Source organism: Amblyomma mixtum, chromosome 4, assembly GCF_055824585.1.
Source record: "Amblyomma mixtum isolate Tamu chromosome 4, ASM5582458v1, whole genome shotgun sequence".
NCBI lineage: Eukaryota > Metazoa > Arthropoda > Arachnida > Ixodida > Ixodidae > Amblyomma > Amblyomma mixtum.
The window spans coordinates 114,850,300-114,871,336 of record NC_143015.1 but is presented as its reverse complement, the minus strand read 5'-3'; the positions used below and the strand labels follow the sequence as shown (position 1 = coordinate 114,871,336).

The 21,037-nt window shown below is 44.7% G+C and overlaps 1 protein-coding gene across 1 annotated transcript; it reads right to left on the bottom strand.

Annotated features, from left to right (window-relative positions):
- Positions 1-4,520: 4,520 nt before the first annotated feature.
- Positions 4,521-21,037, bottom strand: Ntan1 (N-terminal amidohydrolase 1). The gene is made up of 11 exons (XM_089587825.1): positions 20,888-21,037; positions 16,783-16,867; positions 14,691-14,793; positions 14,063-14,128; positions 13,436-13,544; positions 11,039-11,112; positions 10,361-10,414; positions 9,920-9,973; positions 9,474-9,574; positions 8,741-8,854; positions 4,521-7,766 (listed from the first exon to the last, which is right to left on the bottom strand). Exons 2-11 carry the CDS (start codon positions 16,864-16,866, stop codon positions 7,596-7,598), a joined length of 930 nt encoding a protein of 309 aa, XP_089443951.1. The 5' UTR covers position 16,867; positions 20,888-21,037; the 3' UTR covers positions 4,521-7,595.

Genomic DNA, 21,037 nt, shown 5'->3' with positions numbered 1-21,037 from the left:
AAATGCGGGTTAACAACACCCTGGTCGAAATCAAGAGAAAGAAATGGGCTTGGGCAGGGCATGTAATGCGAAGACAGGATAACCGCTGGTACTTAAGGGTAACAGAATGGATTCCAAGAGAAGGCAAGCATAGCATGGGGTGGCAGAAAGTTAGGTGGGTGGATGAGATTAAATTTGAGAGATATGGGAGAGGCCTTTGTCCTGAAGTGGGCGTAGTCAGGCTGATAATGATGATGATGTCCTAGCCCAGTGATAAGAACTGAGGGCTGTTGAGAGGCATCATCTAGTCTTCAGTATTTTTCGTTCACCAAAATTAATTGTAAAGTGTAATTAGCTAGCTATTTAATTACGGGCTTCAGGAACAAGGTGTCAATTCAAGAAGATGTAGATCGTCTTTAAAAACAGCTGAGTGAAATGTTTGCAGTAAGGAACCATTTACAAAAAGTTGTATTTTTGCAGCCTTAAGAGGTAACATCGCGCAATAAAAAGCTCGCAAATAACAGCGGTGTTGCTATAACATTGCAAGACAGGTCTCAGAAAACAAAATCCACTTTTCTCCGAGGCACTCTCCTCAATGGGGCTTTGCATGTGCATTGGACGAGAGATGTGCACCAGCAACTGTTCATTTGGTCGCTTTCTTTTAATGACAAAAAATAAAGCTACCTAAATAGTACCTTGGTATAAACAAACCAGCCGTTTTTCAAGACGACCTACAACTTCTGAATGACATTCATGAAATCCTGAATAACAAACATGCAGTCACGTGCACAGTGCATACAGAGTTGAAATACATACGGACTCCATTTGATGTAATTCACACAATATGAGAATCATGCAGAAAATACATTGAAAGGATATGGGAACCAATACTCAGTGACAGCACTGACATCCAAGGGATGTCTCTGCGAAATCTTGAAAGGACATGCGGATATACGCAGTAAGTGTGGAGAAACACCTGCGGACATCGCTCTGATATCCTTTTGGCCACACTTTTTTTGTCTAAGGGAGGTCCGTAGAAAGTCCCTGAGGATTTTCATAAGCCGCAACAAGATCGTATTGGTTATTGGTCAAACAACGGCAAATTTTCTAGACGATTTTTATCGGCCCAAGAAAAAAACTTGCTCACTCCATAATATTAGCAATGCCTAACTTACGCTTCCTGCTATTTATATGTGAATTTATATGTGAATTACTGCAGCTGATTACAATGGTGTAGTTGCTTGACCCAGTGCTGACATCTGTACGGGCAAAATCTGCATAACATCACAAGCTCTCAAGGCTAACATGGCCACATTGCCAGTCTGTCTTTATCAGAAGTCTTACTATTCGCACTTCTTCTAGAACCCTATATCTGTGTAACTGCCTCGCATTTTTCGTTGCGCACTGGTCACCCTTTTAAGTTTCAAGACCACGTACCCGCACTACCACCTCTTCAACGTCATTCTTTCCAAGAACAGCAGCTGACTGGAACGACTTTCCCACCACATCACTACCATCACGTGTCCCTCGATGTTCCATGAAAGTGTTTGCACTCATCATGTATAAAGAGAAATTTATTTTTGCCCACCCCTTATGTAATACCCTTAACGGGGTATTCAAGGTAAAAAAATGAAATGAACAGCAAGCTTATGCAAAACACAGATGAGCGTACAGAAGCGCTACAAACCAGAAGTCATTCAGCACCAACACATTGAGCATACATCCACAGAACGCAGGATTTCCACGAGCTTATATACTCCAAATCTAAGATCCTCCTTTCGGAGCCACTGGCTCTTGAACGTTAGGCAATATTATTTGATTCAATTATGAATCTGTGATGATACAAACAGGAAATGAAAATGAATGGAACACATTGCAGATATCTTCTAATTAGAACAAATACGAACATTTTTGCGAACATTACACAAACGTAATGAGACGAGACGCGATTCCAGTAAATGTTCGTAACACTGCCCGAACGGTATATCCACTGGATAACGTGTCAGAACATCTCTACAGGAAGAATATGCATATCAAGTTAGTGTCCGTAATGACACCCGAACGGGATATCCACCGGATAGTATCAAGACATCTAAAACAAGGATGTGCCACAGCCATCCCTTGCAAGTACTCAAATGTGTTAGGATATTTGGCTACGATTCGGATATCCCTGGGACCTGGCGTTGTCACTAGGTGCAGAAGACGTGAAAAGCTTACGGACTTCCGCATAGCTTTCTCATCATATATGGACTCTGTAGTCCCATAATTCAATATGTGTGGCTGGTATGTATGAACATTTCAGCAGAGATAAGTCACTCAGACCAAGAGCGCAGCCTTTGGTAAGCCCAGAAATTGTGTTAAAGTTTTACACCAGCAGTGACGGCACTCTCTACCTTCGGTACCTGCGACTGTGTTAAAGTTTAACACCAGCAGTGACGGCACTGTCTACCTTCGGCACCTGCGACTGCTGGCGTACAGACTTTGTCAAAAATATGCAGGCCACAGGGTATGGTGGTGGGCCATGCGACTGGCCCTCCTAAGCCCCTAAGTGGTGAAAACGAAAGCTCCACCCCGCAGAGGTCTGGTCTGAACGTCTATTTAGAAGAGGAAAGTGCAGTAGTTTTGCTTCGGTTCACAACTCCGTCGGCATTTTGGCACGCCACTCCGCTCTCATACTGGAACACGTCTGATTCGCCAGAATAGTGAAATGTCGCAGTTCCTTTCACGGGGCACGCGGATTTAAGATGGACAAAATTAGGGGACCAATTTTCCACAATACAAGATATATTTGCGCTGTTAGGTTTCCGGGCGATTCGACAAACGACGAGCAAGCGGCGACACTGAAGGTTGTCGGAATGCCTTTATTCCATCTCGGCAGCCGGGCAGGAAAGAGCGGCGCAGCGCTCTGCCGTGGCGTTTATATAGTTCATGATATCAGAGTTTTTCATACGCGTCACGATGAACAAGCAATCAGCAATACGTTCCACGCGACAGAGGCTGTTATCGCCACGAGAACGTAACAGCGCCCAAAAAACACTGCCAGGATGTTTGAAAGATAATCAATTGATATAATCAGTTTTTCTTGCATGGTACTACAAGAATGCAAGAATAGCTGCAATATTCATAAACCTACAGCATTCACTGCAATTTAAAATGAACCCGAAAGTGAATCTTCCGCTCCTCACGAATGCAAGTGGTAAAAGATGAAGAGGCAATGTGCTCGGAAGCATATGAGGGAATGAACACATTAGACAGCAGCGTATGATGCCAGGCGGCCAGCCACCATTACAATGTTAGACACCGAAGCTGACGCGAATCAAGTTGACGAGTTTTTATGCGGCTGCTCGGTGCAGTGCATGATGGGGAACGATCTGCACGCGATCTATCTCTTCACTTCGTCTGGGGAAAGTCGCAATTACAAAAAGTCGCCAAAGCTACGGCTAAGCGCAGCACATTTGCGGAATAACCCACATTCAAAGTTACTGTTCCCCACAGCGGCTCACATGATGAGCATCCGGTAACCCAAGCCACTATGATCCTTGTACCTATTATCAGCGACAAAAGTAACTGACCCCCCCCCCTCCCTCCAAGCTCTGTACCGGTCTCGACAGCAGGAGTGCATCATCAAGTGGCGCCCTCATGCAGTGTGGCATGGTTCGGAACTCGGAGGGGGAGAGAGGTCAGTTAATTTGCTCCATGATAGTACAATAACTGCAGCCATGGCCAATGCGTCCATCACCCAAGCCTTGCCCATCTCAATGCAGTGCCATTCCTGCTTCTGGACCCCAGTCTGACCGGCTCTGGCTCGGACATCAGTCACTGAATAAAGTATTTCACCTTCTATCTCTCTTCCTCTCGGGTCTGTGTCTTTGCAGCACATGAAAAGCCTAGGCACTTTTCATGGACCAGCCGAGTGTAAGCCCAAGTTCGTGGCCTGCGAAAGGTTTGGTAACTTTTGCTTACTGCTTTATATATAACGAAGGAAACCAGGTGGCAAAAAAGCTCACAAGCTTGGTGGACCCCGGTTCTCCTAAGACTGACACCGTATAGGTGCGGGTATTATTCAGCTGGCATATCGTCGTGAAGGTCTCGGGTGCGTATGGTCGTCACCCGCACCAACAAGTTACCAAAGGTGCAGGTATAGCACGGTTACTTTATCTGAGGTCCTGAAAGCATTTTAACAGATTTTTTTTTTAGACATTTCCTTCGGGAAAACGGGGTGCAGCCTATACACAAGTGCGGCCCTTACACGCGTTTATACGGCATATTCATTGGAATAATACTAATCATTTTTCTCCAGTATATTACGACTTGGCGAAACATAGCGACCAGAAGACAGCATCTTTCAGTAAATTATAATGAATCACGAAAGTGTCGTCAGTAAACATGACGTCACAACTCGCAAAAATTCACCACCTGTACATATTTGTGTAACACCCAGCCAGAGGGCCAAGCAGTAGAACCACATACCATTTTCAACAGCAAAAGAACCTTGAATATTTGTAGCATGCATATACAATGAGAAAAGATAGACACCGGAATAGGAAATATATATAAAGGAACTTTATTGCGTAAAAAAAGGCAATGGTCTTATGCTTTGAATGTGATATCATTGCACCAAAGAGCACCAACATGTATACAAGAGCAAGAACGGCAGGTCATTAAAACCTGCGAACAGCAACTTGATTTCACGAAACTCAACATACAACAAGTTATAGAGAGGCCACTTCCCATGATGTGTGTGTCGTGCTGTTAACATGTGTGATTTGTTTAACCACAGTTAAGGCACGTATTAAAGGCGAACGATGTGCATAAGATGTGAAGACAAGTGTGCACGCAACATGGCATATCTCACATATAATATGCAACATGTGAAATTTAACACAACACCTCCAAAAGTAGATAGTAATAGTCAGCCAAAAAGGCGATGCAATTGATACAGTTAACAAGCTTACAGCTACAAATTTCAACTGTGACCACTCTCGATTTCGGTGCATGTGCCTAAGCACAACAAACTCCATGTATCATACAAATTGCAACAAACAGTGTTTGCTAACACTGCATGAAAGATGTTCGTAGTTACTTTACATATACATGCATACACAATAGCAAAATGTTAGCATTACTTATTTGTTTAATGAGTAGAAATAAAATGTAGAACACCCAACTTTACAATGTCAGCCTCAAAAACTGCAAGAATTTAATGCCTTCATATTAAATACATAACTATTTAGCATGCGAAACTGTTTTGCCCCCTTTATAATCATAAAATACAACACTTTCAACTCCAGCTAAGAAATGTACATATCTCTCGACTTCACATGTAAAAACAACATGCGACATGTGAGAGAACGCATAGAAACAATACTGCTTAATAACCACATGGCTAAAACAGGCAACCATCATTTTGCATGAACATGTACGATCTGATAAGACATAACACAGGACAAATGGAAACCCTTTCCTCTGGAGGAAGCCGAACATGAATTGCACACATGCGAAAATGCACTAAAATGAATAGAAAAATATGAAGCAGATAAAAAAAAGATAAAAACTAAATATGTAGCTTAAAAAGAATGAAGTCACAGGAGGTTTTCACCGTACTTGGAAACACATCAAGACAAAGAATGTGCCGAAACGAAAGCACCATACCACATAAGGACACTAAGTGAGAACAGTGGTGGCGTACAAAGCAGTAGACCTTATATTAAAATTTCCAGAAACAAAATGAAAATAAGCTTTAACAAGCAGGAAGGCACAAATAAACACCGGCTCTGATTTTAAAAAAATGCCACAAATGGCAACCTAAATGAAGACGCCCCTGAAGAGACAAGCTCACAGCAGCAGTCCATTCTCCTTTGTCTTGGCACAAAAGCAAGGAATGAATGAAAAACGAAACACGTTGTTCAGAAGGGAGTCCCTCTCCTACAAGCACTCAATTAGAACTCAACAACCACTCGTGCTCGTCCAGAGCTCCACAATCACTCATTAAGTGCTACACAAGCAGCAGAACAACAAGCAAGAGAGCTTAAAAAAAGGCCGAGATTCCTTGGCCTCTGAGCTCGTGTCTCATGACAGTGGCTAGAACTCCGATAGCCACCTGCACTATACCTTCACAGGAGATTCAAAAACCTGGACATCACCATTAGCACGGGGGCTTATTTCTTAATCTTCTTCTTAGCCTGCACTAACCCCAAACAACTTTCAAAAGGAACTCAGAAATCCTCCAAATCTTGGCTTCCTCTCTTTTCCCAAAATGCACGCAACAAAAAGCACAAAGATACATGGCCTCTTACAAAATATCCATGTGCACTTTGCAACGACCGGCTATGTAGCGAAACAGCCTGCCCTAAGCAATTCCCATATGTCAAAAGTGGACACTTCACCCAAAAAGAAACAATGGACAAATAAAAGGCAAGAGTTGTGGCATGCATGGATTTAGGTGCTTGGGAAACCCCGAAAGCAAGCAACCCAAGCAAGGAACTCGAGGGTTTTGCAGAACACAGTATGAGAATCCCTGCATTAAGAGTATTTCAACTCTGAATACTGTGCACGGATAGTTTCATCTCGTGTCATCACGCATTCCCGAGCTATAGATAAGCTTTGATATCGCACCAGCTCAGAAGCGAGGCAACACAAACAGCTGTCGCCGAAACCCAACAAACCGGTTAACAGCAACATTCCAGCGATGATGTAGGCTTGGAAAGACGGAATCGGATAAAGCAAAAAAGGCACGCAGGTATCGGAAAAAGAAAGAAGAAACAGACAGAGCACTCGGGAGCAAAGTTGACTGTCATATACCAAATTCCAATAAGTGGAATCGCATAAGTGCCGAGTACCGTGCTGATACCTTAAAGGGCCACAGAGGACAAGCTGAAGTTAGCCTGCATAAACAGACTCGTGAGTTGCATTGACAAAGAGAGTATTTTTGCTGAAAACAAAGCCTGTGAAAGCAAGAAAAAAGTGAAAAATTAGGTTTATGGGGTTTAATGTCCCAAAGCGACTAAGGCTATGAGAGACGCCGTAGTGGAGGGCTCCGGAAATTTCGACCACCTGCGGTGCTTTAACGTGCACTGACACCGCACAGTACACGGGCCTCTAGAATTTCTCCTCCAAAGAAATTCAACCGTCGCGACCGGGATCGAACCCGCGTCTTTCGGGTCAGCAGCCGAGCACCATAACCACTGAGCCACCGCGAAAAATTAAATACAGGTGTAACCGGACATTTCTGCCTGCAAACTGCGAGACGCGGATCTCTGAGGTTACGCTGCACCGCCAGTAATCACTTCCAAGCGGCAAGCACGGAGTCTGTCTTTTAATTCAATTTTCTCAACAATAAATTCACCTTTTGCTACTAACCAAACATCATCATATTCACAAAGCAAGAAAACTAAATTTTCACCGAGAAAAATACTGAAACACGCCGTCCTTAGTGTCTCTTAACCAATGTTGGAAGTTCAGCTATTGATTCTGCGTTCTTTCTTCAGCATTCTTGCGCTATCTTGCACAGTCTTGTCACCGACAAGACAGTGCTGGCACGTCAGAACGCAAACCAGTCAGGTTAGAAGGAGCTGCTTTCTTCCTTTGTCTTTTTTATACCAATGTTTTCAATGACCTCAGTAGCAGAACGGGATCCAGGCGCCCCCTTCGTCCTTGCGGAAGTAGTGCGGCCGATTGTCGGGGAACACCGTGACGCCCGGGAACGGGTGCTGCTGGATGTACTTGAGCGCCGCTCGCACTTGCATGACAAACATGGGCGACTCCACCTCCGGGGACGTGGACAGGTGCTGTGCCAAAAGCAGCCCCACAAGGTCATTGCTCGGGTTCAAGAGCCGTGCCTAAAAAAAAAACCACTCACGCCGCCAGCCTGCGATACCGCGGTGCGATAACTCGAGAAAAGATGTGGCGGAACTCTTCCTTGAGTCACCAGTCACTACGCAGGTAACCTTTGAGAAAAGGAACCTTTGTGGCGCGCAACAGTGCCACACTGTACAACGAATCTTTTCAGTGGTGGTAGACGAATGTGTCATCCTCATCGTCAGTTCGGTTATCCCCTGTGACCTCCAAGTGTACCTGTCCTGTGCCAGCCACAGCTGCCCCAAGCCTGCAAACTTCAAAATTTCCCCATCCCACTCAACTCTGCTAATCCGGGTGCATTTTCCTTCCCTTAGAATCCACTGTGTCACCACCCTAATACAGTAGAATCTCAATGATACCATCGCGATTGATATGAATTTCGAATGACACGAACTAGTAGAATTCCCTGACAGGAGTGCATCGTGTACAATGTGCAGAATTTAGGGTGTTTCGAACTCTTTCACGCCACTGTGAATGATACGAACATGCGCGCCGCCACTGCACCCACGAGCACTAAGCACTTCCCGCTTACATGCCAGTACCGTGGTATGCACCGGGAGCAGTGAGCGACAGCACAGCACTGATGTCGCGAGTGAGCAGTGTCGCATACCTATAAATTCCGTCAGCCGTAAACAGATCTGCACAATTTCCCGTGCTTCTGCACACGGATTATTCCGTTTTAGATTATACGAACATTTTTTACAACCCCGTGAGATTCATATCAAGGTTCCACCATACACCATCCGTTTCCAGTTAACCACATTGCACGTCCCACCAAAATTCATTTTTCTTTCTCAATTTTTTCCAAAAAACTCATTACTTCAAATTTTCTCCGTGTCATAATGTTATGACAACCACTGCACTGGGCCAGTGCGGGCGAAACAGCTGGAAATGCAAGTCATACCTGTAGGATGAAGTCGTCGTTCTGCGACAGCCACAGGTCAACCCCTCTCATTGGCTCATAGTTGAAGGGGCCAATGCGCATCATTCCTAGCGAACAGTCATAGATGTCGCACATCTGTAACGCCATCCATTCACATTAATAACAAAAATGTACCTAATGGTCGTAATGCAGTTTTAGCATGCCACATCGTCTCACCACATTCGCTAAGAAGCTTTCGACATATGTACTATTTGGGACAATTCTAACAAAACTGCTACAAACTAGCCAGCAGGGCGCATGTACACTTTACAGGTCCTTCCCATTATTGTGAAAATCATAAGTACTGCATGCCACACTGCAGTAACTAACTGTTGAGAGCAGCAAGCCTCTTCAAGCAATATGCAATGACTTAAGCACCGTCTTACCCTCTCCAGACAAGCGGCTAAACATTCAAAAATAAAGCAGCAGGTAAGAAGCAGAGAACTACAGTGGGGCAGATGCTGTAACTAGAAGTTCTGTTAACGATTCATATTAACTGTTCTTGACAGCCCATTCCTTTCTCCGAGGGTAAACAGTGGTCAGTCATAAATCAGAACAAAGTGCTCATTAATGCCTGCCAACAGTGCAGTTAAATGCTGGTGCACGCCAGTTTCAAGTAAAGGAGTTCGATCAAAACAAGGGCATAGCTCCATCAAACCCAATGCACCAGTAAGTAACCAGCTCCGGAAAGAGTTGGAACCTGCAAGCTACTTGCCTCGTGGCAGCCAGTGAAATGTCGGGCTGAGCGAAGAGGAAGCTCGGGGCCTTTGTCTGGGAATGTGGCTGGGAAAATTTCCCCACTCTTGATGTTCACACCTGAGAAACAGTTCATTGTCAAGTTGTTTTTTTTGTTCCCTCTGTCATACAAACACGAACACAAGGTTCACTAAAAGGCAATTCTTACAAAGGGCAACATACTGCACATTTGTTTCTTCACATTTGCTTAACAATGACAAATAGGTGCCTCTAGGATGAAAACTAGAAATGCAAAGCAACCACTAACACAGACATAACATAAGCTACAAAAGACGAACAAACACAAAACACACTATCTCATCTGTCACATGCACAGCTACGCTTCACCAGCAAGCACGAAATGTGCATATATAAAGTACGGCATCACTTATCCTTGCCAAGTAAGGCTACACAGGAATTACTCACCAATGCCATAGATAGTTGGCCAATTGAGGTTCCCACGGAGGACATTGTTCAGCTCTGTAAAGTAAAGGGTTTGACACAACAGCTGAATGAAGAGATCTGTGAGGAAAACGGTCATCAAGGAAAAACCAAAACTCACAGCCCAGTTAAACAGAATTTCAGCACCACTACAGATCAAATGTCCTAACAAACCCACACAAACTACCTGAAATAGCAATGGTCTCTGGACAGTTTTGTAGTTTCCTTTTTTTTCCAGCAAATAATATTCGTCATTTTTTTTTTCAATGCATGAACACGGTTTTACTGCACAAATAGCTGTCTCTGCTAATATGTGCTCCAGTGCTGACACTCAACAGCAGAGATAATCCACAAATAAAGATTAGACAGACCACCAAGGCAATGCCTCCAGTCTTTCAGCAATAAGGCAGACAGTGTGAGACTCACCACACACACAGGCTGTGACCAGGTGAAGATTCACAGGCTGCTTGTGAAGGGCATCTGCGAGAAAAAAAAAAAACATTGTGTGCCTGTAAGCAGAATGACAACATGTGCCTGCAGCAACTGTCCTACCAGCATAGAATGTACCATGCAAAACATAAAACAATTGAAAAAATACGGCTGCCTTTTGAAAACACAATATCATTTGTTAAATAAGTCACGATTACGCACAAGTTGCATTGTGTCTTTTCTCAGTGTGCACTGAAAATTTCGATGCTGCCCCGAACGACAACCCCACCCCTCAATGCTGCCTCTTTGCAACAGTATCCCCTAACCACAGGTAGACCACCACTTAACACCAGACATGCACTGTTTACCATCGCCAGCCATTAAACACACATAAGAACCATTCACCTGTTTCTGCAATCTGCACCCATCACACATACTAATAAACAGCCATTACTAGTTAAAACAGAACTATTGCTACCATTTCAGCACTCAAAACTCACGTCCTCCAAGCCATGCTTCAAATCTCCTCTGTAATACCAGCAGCACCACATAATGCCAGCTTAGGCTACTAACCAGAAGCATAAATCTGCCAAGACGATTTGCTCACACATGTGCTACTGCATTTAATACAAAAATGGTGTCATGCAAGACTACACACAGAGCCAACAAACTCACACAGCAACTGGTTGGCCAAACTCTCCGAGTAGGCTCTGCGATCCAGGAAGCCTCCCACGAGGTACACCTCGAACCTGCACACAGGGAATGCGACCAATCCTGAGCTGAAGTCTTGCAAACAGACAGAGAAGACTCGCTTGCAATATGCTATAATGCTACCAAGCACTTGCACACACAGCCGCTTCTTGGCTTTAAGGCAACACACAGCGTGTCGTGTGTGCCACGCATTTTTAAACAGACGACATCCATTGGTCCAAAAAAGCAGAAGCACTATACCGAAGCAAAAACATGCCACAAAATATTCGATGACACTGAAGAGTTTCTCAAGCACTAATGTGATTAGTTACGTCCGCACACTAAGTGTCTGTTTCAACTGCCCGACATTCAACACAATGCCATAAACGTGAAGAACAGATAGAGAGAAAAAAAAAAGCAGGCAGGCAAGCCACTCTGGCATTGTGGCTGGCAACCCTGTACCGTGACACAGAAAAGAAAGAACTAAAAGGGAGCGAAAGAATAAAGAGAAATAAGGCAAGAAAAAAAAGTGGCTGTGGCTCAACTCAGCTGAGTCAGGACATACAGAGCAAAAGCTCTGTTAAGCATGGTTAGACATGGTTTAGCTTTGGTTCACCTATATTTTTTCAAGACTTCAGCGAGAGTAAATCACATGATGCATCACGTGACACAAGTGCGAGAGCGAGCAACCAGGGCAGCAGTCAGTGCAGCGACGGACGTTACTGCCAAGTGCAGGAGCAAATCACGTGACACATCACATGCCATATCTGGCGAGGAGAAGCAGTCAAGCAGCAGCCAGCACAGCGGCGGACGTGACTGCCAAGGGCGCAGCTCCTGCATCGATGAAGATTGAGGCACCTGCCAAGCAAGATTTTCCACATGCAGCGCACCTCCTGTTAGAGGTCAAATCTAAGAGCCAGATGACCTTCAGGCTCAGCATGGGAGGAGTAGAGCTTTTTGCTCTAAAAGATGGATGCCATAACCACAATACAATGTCACAACCTGTCACTCAAGCACAATGTCCCCAGGTAGTGAGGCAGTGCGAAGTCTAACAAATTGTTTGTTTTCCCAAGTCATCCACATAAGCACATCTTTCTTCTAATTACAACATGTATGCGGCGACAGACGAGGCGCAGCAGGGAAAAGCCAAATCTTCATGTTTGCCACGACAAGACTTGTTGACAATTTCTTCAACGAGCCAGTACCTTCCGAAGGTTTTGAATTTTCTTTCCACACACACACACAGTAATGAGACCACCCTAATTCACCTCAAATTTTGCCACACAGCTGCTTATTAAGAGTCTAAAAGCAGAACTGCACGCCGTTTCGAATTTTCTCATTAGCACAAAATTCCACAGAATGCCAAGGGCAGGCATGCCAAGAATGTTGGCAAACAGCGCAAGTGAAACCCCACAAGACAACTGGACTCAACAACCAACTCATGCTTGTTGCACATCTAAGCACAGCAGCAGAGCGGCACCAACTAGTGACGTCACAGCTGTCACAGATATTGCAAGCATAGCACCTGGTAAGGCCTCTGAAATCAATGCCCTGTTGCAGTAAAACATTGTTGAGCTAACGGCAACACTAATTCATATTTGACATAAAGCACGCAGAAAACGACAAAGACAAGAAAAGACGCAGACAAGCGCTAGCTTCTAACTGGATTTTGTTCGAAAGATTGGTCGAAATATGTAGGGATATGAAAGGAAGGAAAAAGTAGAAAAAGAAAAAATGGCTTACATTACAAAACCAAAGTCAAATTGTTACACAGCTAGGACATGGATGCCGAATTCTCTTTTGAGAAACAGCAATTGATGGCATGCTTACGCAGTCACTGCCCGTCCCAAACCCAGTGCCTGCCAGTAACTATACATCTCTCGAAATCAGGAGCGCAGTGGCCACTGCCCTCATAGTCACAGTGCACCGCAAGAGTTTTACCCATTTTTCGTATGCTTTTGACATTCTCGCAGCCAGTCATTTATATATCATCCACTCTCGTCATACTGGCAGGTGCCTAATATAGCAGCACACCAGGTAGAGAAGGAAGCAGCCTACCACACAAGAGCATAGAGTTCAGTAAGCTCAAACATCTATTTACAGAAAGAGAGGCATGTGTATCAAGTTGCATACTGGCATTACCTGCTTCCTTAAAGCAATAAAGACATTTAACCGATCAAACGTTAAACCAACCACTAAACACAAAACTGGTGCAGGGACACCAAGAACCATTACACTCATGATGCACGGCCACACGTCAAGTCATTACTGCTGAAGATCCCTTCCCCACTTCAAAACTGCGGGTGCATATCTAGCGATTAAAAGGCCAAAGACAAGACACAAAGTGTTGCTGTAATTCTCAAGAGAAAGCGTGGCACCTACCTTCCCTCTGGAATGGGCAGCGACAGTTCTTGTACCCGGCGCACTATGGAGGCCACGCCTTGCTCCAGGCCAGAGCCATCAAAGTGCGCTAGAGACACGGCCCCGGAACCTGGAATGCAACATCCTCTGTCATGCCAATACCCTCGTTTTGGACTAGCTTAGCTTGGCTTTGGTCATCAAGCATCTTCACAACAATAAACTGCACAAAGAGAACAATTATATAAAAATAAAAAGCAGACTCCGTGTTTTTTGGCAAAGTTTGCTCCTTACAAACATTCCGTGCATTGCTGCCGAGAGGTTTCAAGATCCCGTCCTTTAAGCTGTCATCGAAATCCTCAACACAGGGTATCTGTTCCGTAGAAAAACTTATCACATTAGGAATAATTCAATCAAAAGGCACTAGGGACAATAGCTGAACAGTTTTTGTTCACATATTTAGACTACTGAGAGCGAAGACAAAGCTGGGAATGTCCAACCAATGCTTCTCACAAACCATTTTCAAGCACCTGAAGAAGCGATAACCTATATTATGACAGTGAAACTAAACACTGCAGCCAGCGGTTCCACCCCTGTGACATAAGGCGTTAGGAAGAAATTCGAATTTCCTAACGGCATCAACCATCGTACCTGTATGTCGGACGATAGCCATGATGCAAGTGGTGGCTTCATCAGTTCCAAGGACACTGACATTTTCTGCAATGAAAGAAGTCCGATGCAAAGATGAGTAAGGACATAGAAAACCAAACAGTAGCAAAACAACTTGAGGTCTATGACAGAGTGAATATGCACACAAGGACTGTAAACAAAAACAAAACAGACCAGTAAAATGAACAGACATGTGAATGCAACCGAGAGCGACATTGGTTGGCTCTGCCTAGCTGCAAGTGGTCCGTTTATTAGCCTAAGAGCTTCAAAAATAAAAATGGCCATGAAATCAGCCAGGTGTTTGCTTCGTCATTAACAACTTGTTTCACATCAACCAACGAGCTCAATCTTAAAGTGCTCGTAATAATGCTTAGAGCCTTGTCCTGCCATATGAACTCTTGGCCAATTTTTGATCCCTCGGGAATCAACTGGTGGCACTAACTTCCCAAAGCCGCAACACAAAAGGGAACCTGCACCCTTACGCACTGCATGAAGAACTGAACAACCAATTTTTATCAAGGACAAAAAGTTGGACGGAGTTTTCATCGCCGTCCCTTAAAGTTCTACGCAGCTCAGTTTGGAACCTGCGAGTAAACAAAGCGAGACTCACTGTCCTGTGCCACAGTGACGGCAAACTCGCGCTGGTGAACGTACAGCAGTCCGAGAGGCCCAATCACCTTGGGGACCTGGGAAATGAGGGCTGCTGCTATCTCCTGCATGGGGGAAACAAAAAAAGAAAAGGAAAAAGAATCTAATAAAGCTGTCATAAACACTTCTGGTAAGTTACATGACTGACCTCCATATTTTGCTCACAGCCATGAACAGAAAAAGAACACACACAGTAAAACCTCAATACAATCCAGTTCATACACTCAAAACCACGCGCATTAAAAACGTCCCATAGAGTTACACTTTTTTTCTCCCACTTAATATGTTCCCGGATAGAATGATTTCCCGGCTACTATGTTTAACATTTCGACAAATTCTGGGCGAACACTAACATGTTTAGCGACCAACCACACATGTGCAAACACACAAGTAGGCAGAACATGAGGGCATGCAACATGAGCTGGAATGCAGTGGCAATCACCCGCCGCAGTAGCTCCTCCACAGTGCGTTGGTGCAAAGACAGCAAAGCGTCCAAAAACGACAACAGTGCACTAACAGATGAGAGGAGGGAGTCGACATGAACAGAAACGCAACTGCTTATTCGTAATATCTAAGCACAAGGGGGCGAACCATCTGGGAACTACGATGATGCCCTTACAGACCAGCAGGCCGGGCATAGTGAACACAGCATTTGAAAAGCAAGGATGCTGCAATAGTCAGTCGTAGCGATGACTTCCCCACAGTGCTTACGTGCAAGGGGGCGAAGCATTTAAAAATGACGAAGGAATTCCGGTTACTTTTACCACTGTCGTAGAGGGATCAGGTGTGCTGCAAAGTTCCTACCATTCTTTTCAGATTGGATTGAATTTTGCAAGCACTAGCAAAATTGGATTGAATTTTGCAATTATACCTTGTGCCAAGAAATGCTAATCGATATTTTTATGAAGCGAAATTATCAATAAATGCTTTGTAAATCATTCAGAGTACACTTTTGAAATTGGGCAGTTTGGACGATGTTTTCTTTTATAAAACATCTTCAAAAAAAGTATCAACAAGGTTTTACTGCATTCACAGTACAGGCCTTCTGTCTAATTTCTTGTTTGTATTGTTCACATGCATTCTGCCTTATGTGCACGTTCATGGCAAATTTAATTTTGCTCAAGTGCAAGAGATGCCGCAGCAGACCCCTCCACAATGGCGCCTCTAGTAGCGCGTGTGCAGTTTTGGGACTTTAAACCCCACATACCGTACCACACAATTTCGCTTTTACTTCCAAACTGAAATGTACTAGAAAGGCCCACTGCAAAAAGAAAAGAAGACTTTCTTAAAACAGCATTTACATTTTCACATAGATATGAACCATCACAACCGTTTCGGCAAAAAAGGCCGATGATTCAACCAAGCGTTCCTATACGTGCACTGCCATCGCAAGTCATGATGACCACAGCCGAGGGGTACAGTGTAGAGCCCGCCTGCGATCGAAAGCTACTGACCAAGCTACTGGTCAGTAGCGAAACTACTGACCAAACCAGTGCTGGATAATCTGCTGGATAATCTGCCTCTGCAGGCTTCCTGACAGTTCAGAATTGCTGTACAGACTCAGGGCAGGTGACATGTACACAATCACACTCTAAACGTCCCATCGTAGGTCCTCAGCACCAGTCCACCCAATGCTGGTTTGCGTCAAAAGCTTCTACTCGCAAGCATACATCACAAGCATAAAAGGTGCCTGACCCCAAAAGACCTCCTAGCTGCTTGCATCAGATGAAAACAGGATCATAACAGGAACTTCGAGTTCAATGGGTGGGATAAAAGGTAAAGCAGGTACTTTTTGGGTAGTAGGCAGTGTCTCACAAACAAGTAACGAGGCAGTTATGGCAAGGCCTCTGGTGAACAAAGCTAATATCTTGGGCTTTTAACCACAAACAGCAAAGAAACTAGCAGCAGGACCATTAGAAGTAAGCAACAGTGTCATAAAACTTCTCTCCGACTAGAAGTCAACTACACAACCAGCCTACAGAGACCTTGTTGCTTTGATTATGCTACTCTCCCACATGAAGTAGCCACTTAAGGAGCATCCTGCAGGCACTCACCTTAAAATGGGGATAGGTCTCAAACAGCGTTCGCGTGTCGGGAGGAAGTTGGTCTACCACAGCCCCGTTTATCACAAGAGGCATCCTGGACATGCGGAAAAGCAAGAGAACAGTTAGAGTTGCACTGCACACACTCCTTGACTTCCCTTCCAAGCTTCGCCCATCAATGCATGCATCAGACAGCAGTAAAAGGGCATCGGTGAATTACAAAAGGTGGAGAGAGGCAACGGGGGGGCTACAAAAAAAACATACTACTGACAAGACCACACACACCATACTACCCAGATTTCACCTTTCCTGAGAAACGGACATAAATTTGTCCCTATGCAAAATGGCGTCCCACTACAAGTAGTTAAATCGTGTCCAAGGAATAGGAGACACATAAAATGCACACTAGAAGTGACTTTTTCTCAGCACCTTACCTTACCTTAGTCAAAATACTTACAGTTATCAAAACACACATTTATGCAGACCAGCGTTCTATTAAGGTGCCTGTCACGTGCAAGCAGAAGAGGACATCCTGCTCACTGCAACGTCTTTGTGTACTTTCGTAATGTTGCAATGTTTCCATCTTCTTTGCTTACAAAACATAGCTCTGAAATGTCCTTTTGTGTTAGAAAATTCCTTTTTTGGTGTCTTACAGGACTATAGACACCCAATTTTAGTTGCATGTTTTAATGCGACAGCGTGAAAGGCGCACTAAAGAGGAATCTGAACTTGTCTTTTTACGGCGGGAACTCGATCCACACGTTCCGAGCATTCTTAGAAACTTTGAATTATTGTTCTGTGCGGTTGATTTCCCTCATTTAAATCGGATTAAACGTCCCAGCTCTCGCCTTATTTTTTTGAGCTCGCCACTGAAGGTAAGAGGAGTCAACTAACACGTGAAGTGGCTTTCAGCAAGTCCCGTGCCAGCTTCGCTTTAGCTTTTATTTTGTTTTTTAGGTTTCCATGAATAAATAGATCCAGTCAGAGACTACATAGCTGCAAACTAGGCCCATGGAAATAAAAATATGCGCGGACTCCTTGCTTTCGCCGATCGCTACATATCACTCCGCCATTGGCAGAGCGGCAAGCCACCAAGGTTAGTTAGTTAGTTATATGGGGTTTTGTGGCGCATAAGCAACTGTGGCTATCATGCGCCAAACACAAGGTTAGATGATGTTGTGTTAAGTGTATAGAGGTTACATTATAATAGATAAGCCACCAAGGGACTGGCTGGAAGGTTGGTTGACTCCTCCTACCGTCAGCAGTGAGTTAAAAAAAAAAAAAGGCAGGAACAGGGACGTTTAATCCGATTTATATTAGGGAAATAAGCTACACAGGACAATAATTCAAGGTTTCTAAGAATGCTCGGAACGTGTAGATCCGAGTTCCTGCATTAAAAAGACGAGTTAAGATTCCACTCCAGTGCACCTTTAAGGATCCTTTAAGGACCTTTAAGCCGGGATCAGGTCAGCAGCCGAGCGCCATAACCACTGAGCTACCGCAGCGGGTTTTAGGTCATGTGAGGCATGAAACAACTGCAATATAACCGCTGACATATTGTTTGTTATCATTTCAGCTCTTGAAGCAGGCTGGCTTAAAGTGAATCAAAAGTATGCACTAGCGAGTATATTGTAGTCTTTTTCATGTCTCGACAGACCTAAATGTACCTTATACATCCCAGCCATCATTCTGTTGTTGAAACTGAAACCGAAACAGCACCAAGAAGTTCACATATAAATTATTTTGCAGTTGTAGGGGAATATGATGGAGTAATCCACATACACCCATGTCCAACGCATCATGCAGGCATGTATCTAAGGCCCCCTCAGCCAGCTGCCAGCACCCCTCCACAAGTTAGGAGAAATTACATTCTGCCCCTCAAAAAAAAAATCCTTGTTTTTGTGCCTGGCATCACGTAAAGGAAGAAAACATGTCACAAGCAAAAATTCACTGTCCATTCTTAGTAAGAGTTGATTCTCCAGCTCCTTACGGGTATGTTGTTGCCTGTCCTACAGCAAAACACAGATTCACTGCCAAGAACATTGCAATTAAAAATTCCACAACTACAGCGTGATTTAAATTTGTGATGTCTACACTGAAAATAACTCCATAACCATCATTATATATGACGGTGCAGTCCAGCCTCTGGGTTCCGTGGCCAAAAAACTGTCAAGACACCGCAGTTTATCTGCATATTGACTGGTGATGGCAACATCCACATTTCATTTTCTGGCCTTTTACAGCTTTAAAAAGCTCCACTTTAAGTTAAACTAACGTCTCCATCGTTAGAATGCAGTAACCTACTGGTGCGAGCTAACCTCAAATTTATCCTCACTGTTCCTTTAACACAGTAATAAAAATCAACGACTGAGGGTTGCTGAAACGGGGTTACATCCCGAGGTTTAGGTTGCAGGCAATTACAGCGGCACTGCCTTTCTTCAACTGGATGTGCAACATAACACCTATGAACCTGTATCTTTGCAGTAAGCCAAGCATTAAGTCAAAAGTACCGAAGTTACAACGGGAACAAAATAAAAATGTTGCCACCAAAATGTTGCACGCAAAATTTATTGGTCAACACTTAACTACTCCTCTGGCTCATTACAGCATCTGCTCAATCGTAAGTACTGCAAGTCTACCAACATTACACGTTCAGGATTGTAGACTAGCTTCAAGGAAACTTAGGCAGACCTAGGAAAGCCAAGTGCTGTCGGGTTCCAGCTAAAAAAAAAGCATCTACCCTTTAAGAAGGTGCTGGGAAACAATGGCATGGCCGCTGGCGCGATCAAGCGACGGCGGCTGCAAGCTACGCCGGATTCACAAACCAGTCCCGCTAAATAAGCACTATACAATGCGGCGGCGCCAGCCGCGTAATGTCACACAACCTGGCTCATCACACAAGCCCGGCAGCGACCCAATTCGGCAACCCCGCCAACTCTACCAGCGAGCCCGCACAAAAGAACAACACATTCAGGAGGAAAGACAAGACGGTGCGGCTCTGACAAATGAAAAAAAGAAACAATGCAGCAACATTTATTATCCGCAGGGTCAACAGGTGCAACGATGGAACCAGGCCGCGGGGGATCAGCTGTACGAGGAAGTAAGACGCGCCGATGGTCGGAGAACGCTACTTCGCCGGAGAACACGTTCTGCGACTGAAAAGTGTTACACAACTTCGCGTTTCCTAAACCTCAGCGAGCCTTTAGCTGCTGTTTTATAAAAGTGAAAGAAGCGTCAGGTGCAGTGCGACCGGCACACCAAACTGCATGAAAAATACCGGCCCGCGGCTCGAATCAACAAAAAGTAGTTTCTGCGCATTTTGGCAAGCTACTACCTGCATGTGCAGGCATGTGACATGAATTCCACAGCATCTTCTAGGAAGACTGCCTGCCTCACCGCAGTGCATCGCGCGACATCGTGCTGCCACTAGCTAGGAAGTGGGATCCAGGGGGATGAAACAAGAAAAACCATAAAAATAATGAATTCTTCTACATCACCAGTCTTCGGTGCGATTTTCGAAAAGCACTAGGCACCGTAAAGCCGTTGTCACGGCGCGCTTACTGATAATTAAGCGCCTTAATTAGGCCTAGGCTCGACGGTGCGCGGCTGGTTGTACGGGTCTTTGTTTTGACCGACAGTTACAAAGGGGGGGACCGACACGACAGTGCTCAATCTCAAAACGACGCACGGAGTGCGGCTTAGCTCTGAAGTAAACCTTAGAAGCAGGTGAACGATCGAAACAATATTCAAACTTTGGCCATGATCGCAACATCGCGTGCGGCGATTAGAGGCACGAAAAAGAGCTGGTAATTGGGATGCTGATTGCGCTCCTCGCTCGATCCCAGTGACGTGCATGGCATGGTAAAATGCCACGGCTACCACAACCGAAGAAAGGACGATTAGGTGAGCATCAAGTACGCCCCGTTAAAGCAACGATCCCTGACTGACAACAACCAGCGAACCCGCATCTGAGCACGACGGAGCGGTCACGCCTCCACAGGCGTTCCGTTCTCTTCTAGTGTCAAGCGTCGTTCAAGTTGCTGAGCTTGGGGACGCTTTCGCTTAATCCGCACTCGTTGAGAAAGAAGAAGCATGTCGTTAGGAACGGACCACTCACCTGTCGATTGTATTATGTAGTCTTCATCACGTGAAATGTCTGTATTCTTGCGGAACTTGTTCGATGTAAACAAATTCCCACCGAAGTTCGCAAACCAGCGAAATTGACACGCGCTGTCGATTCCCGCTTCCGGTTTCCTCCCCGCTCAAC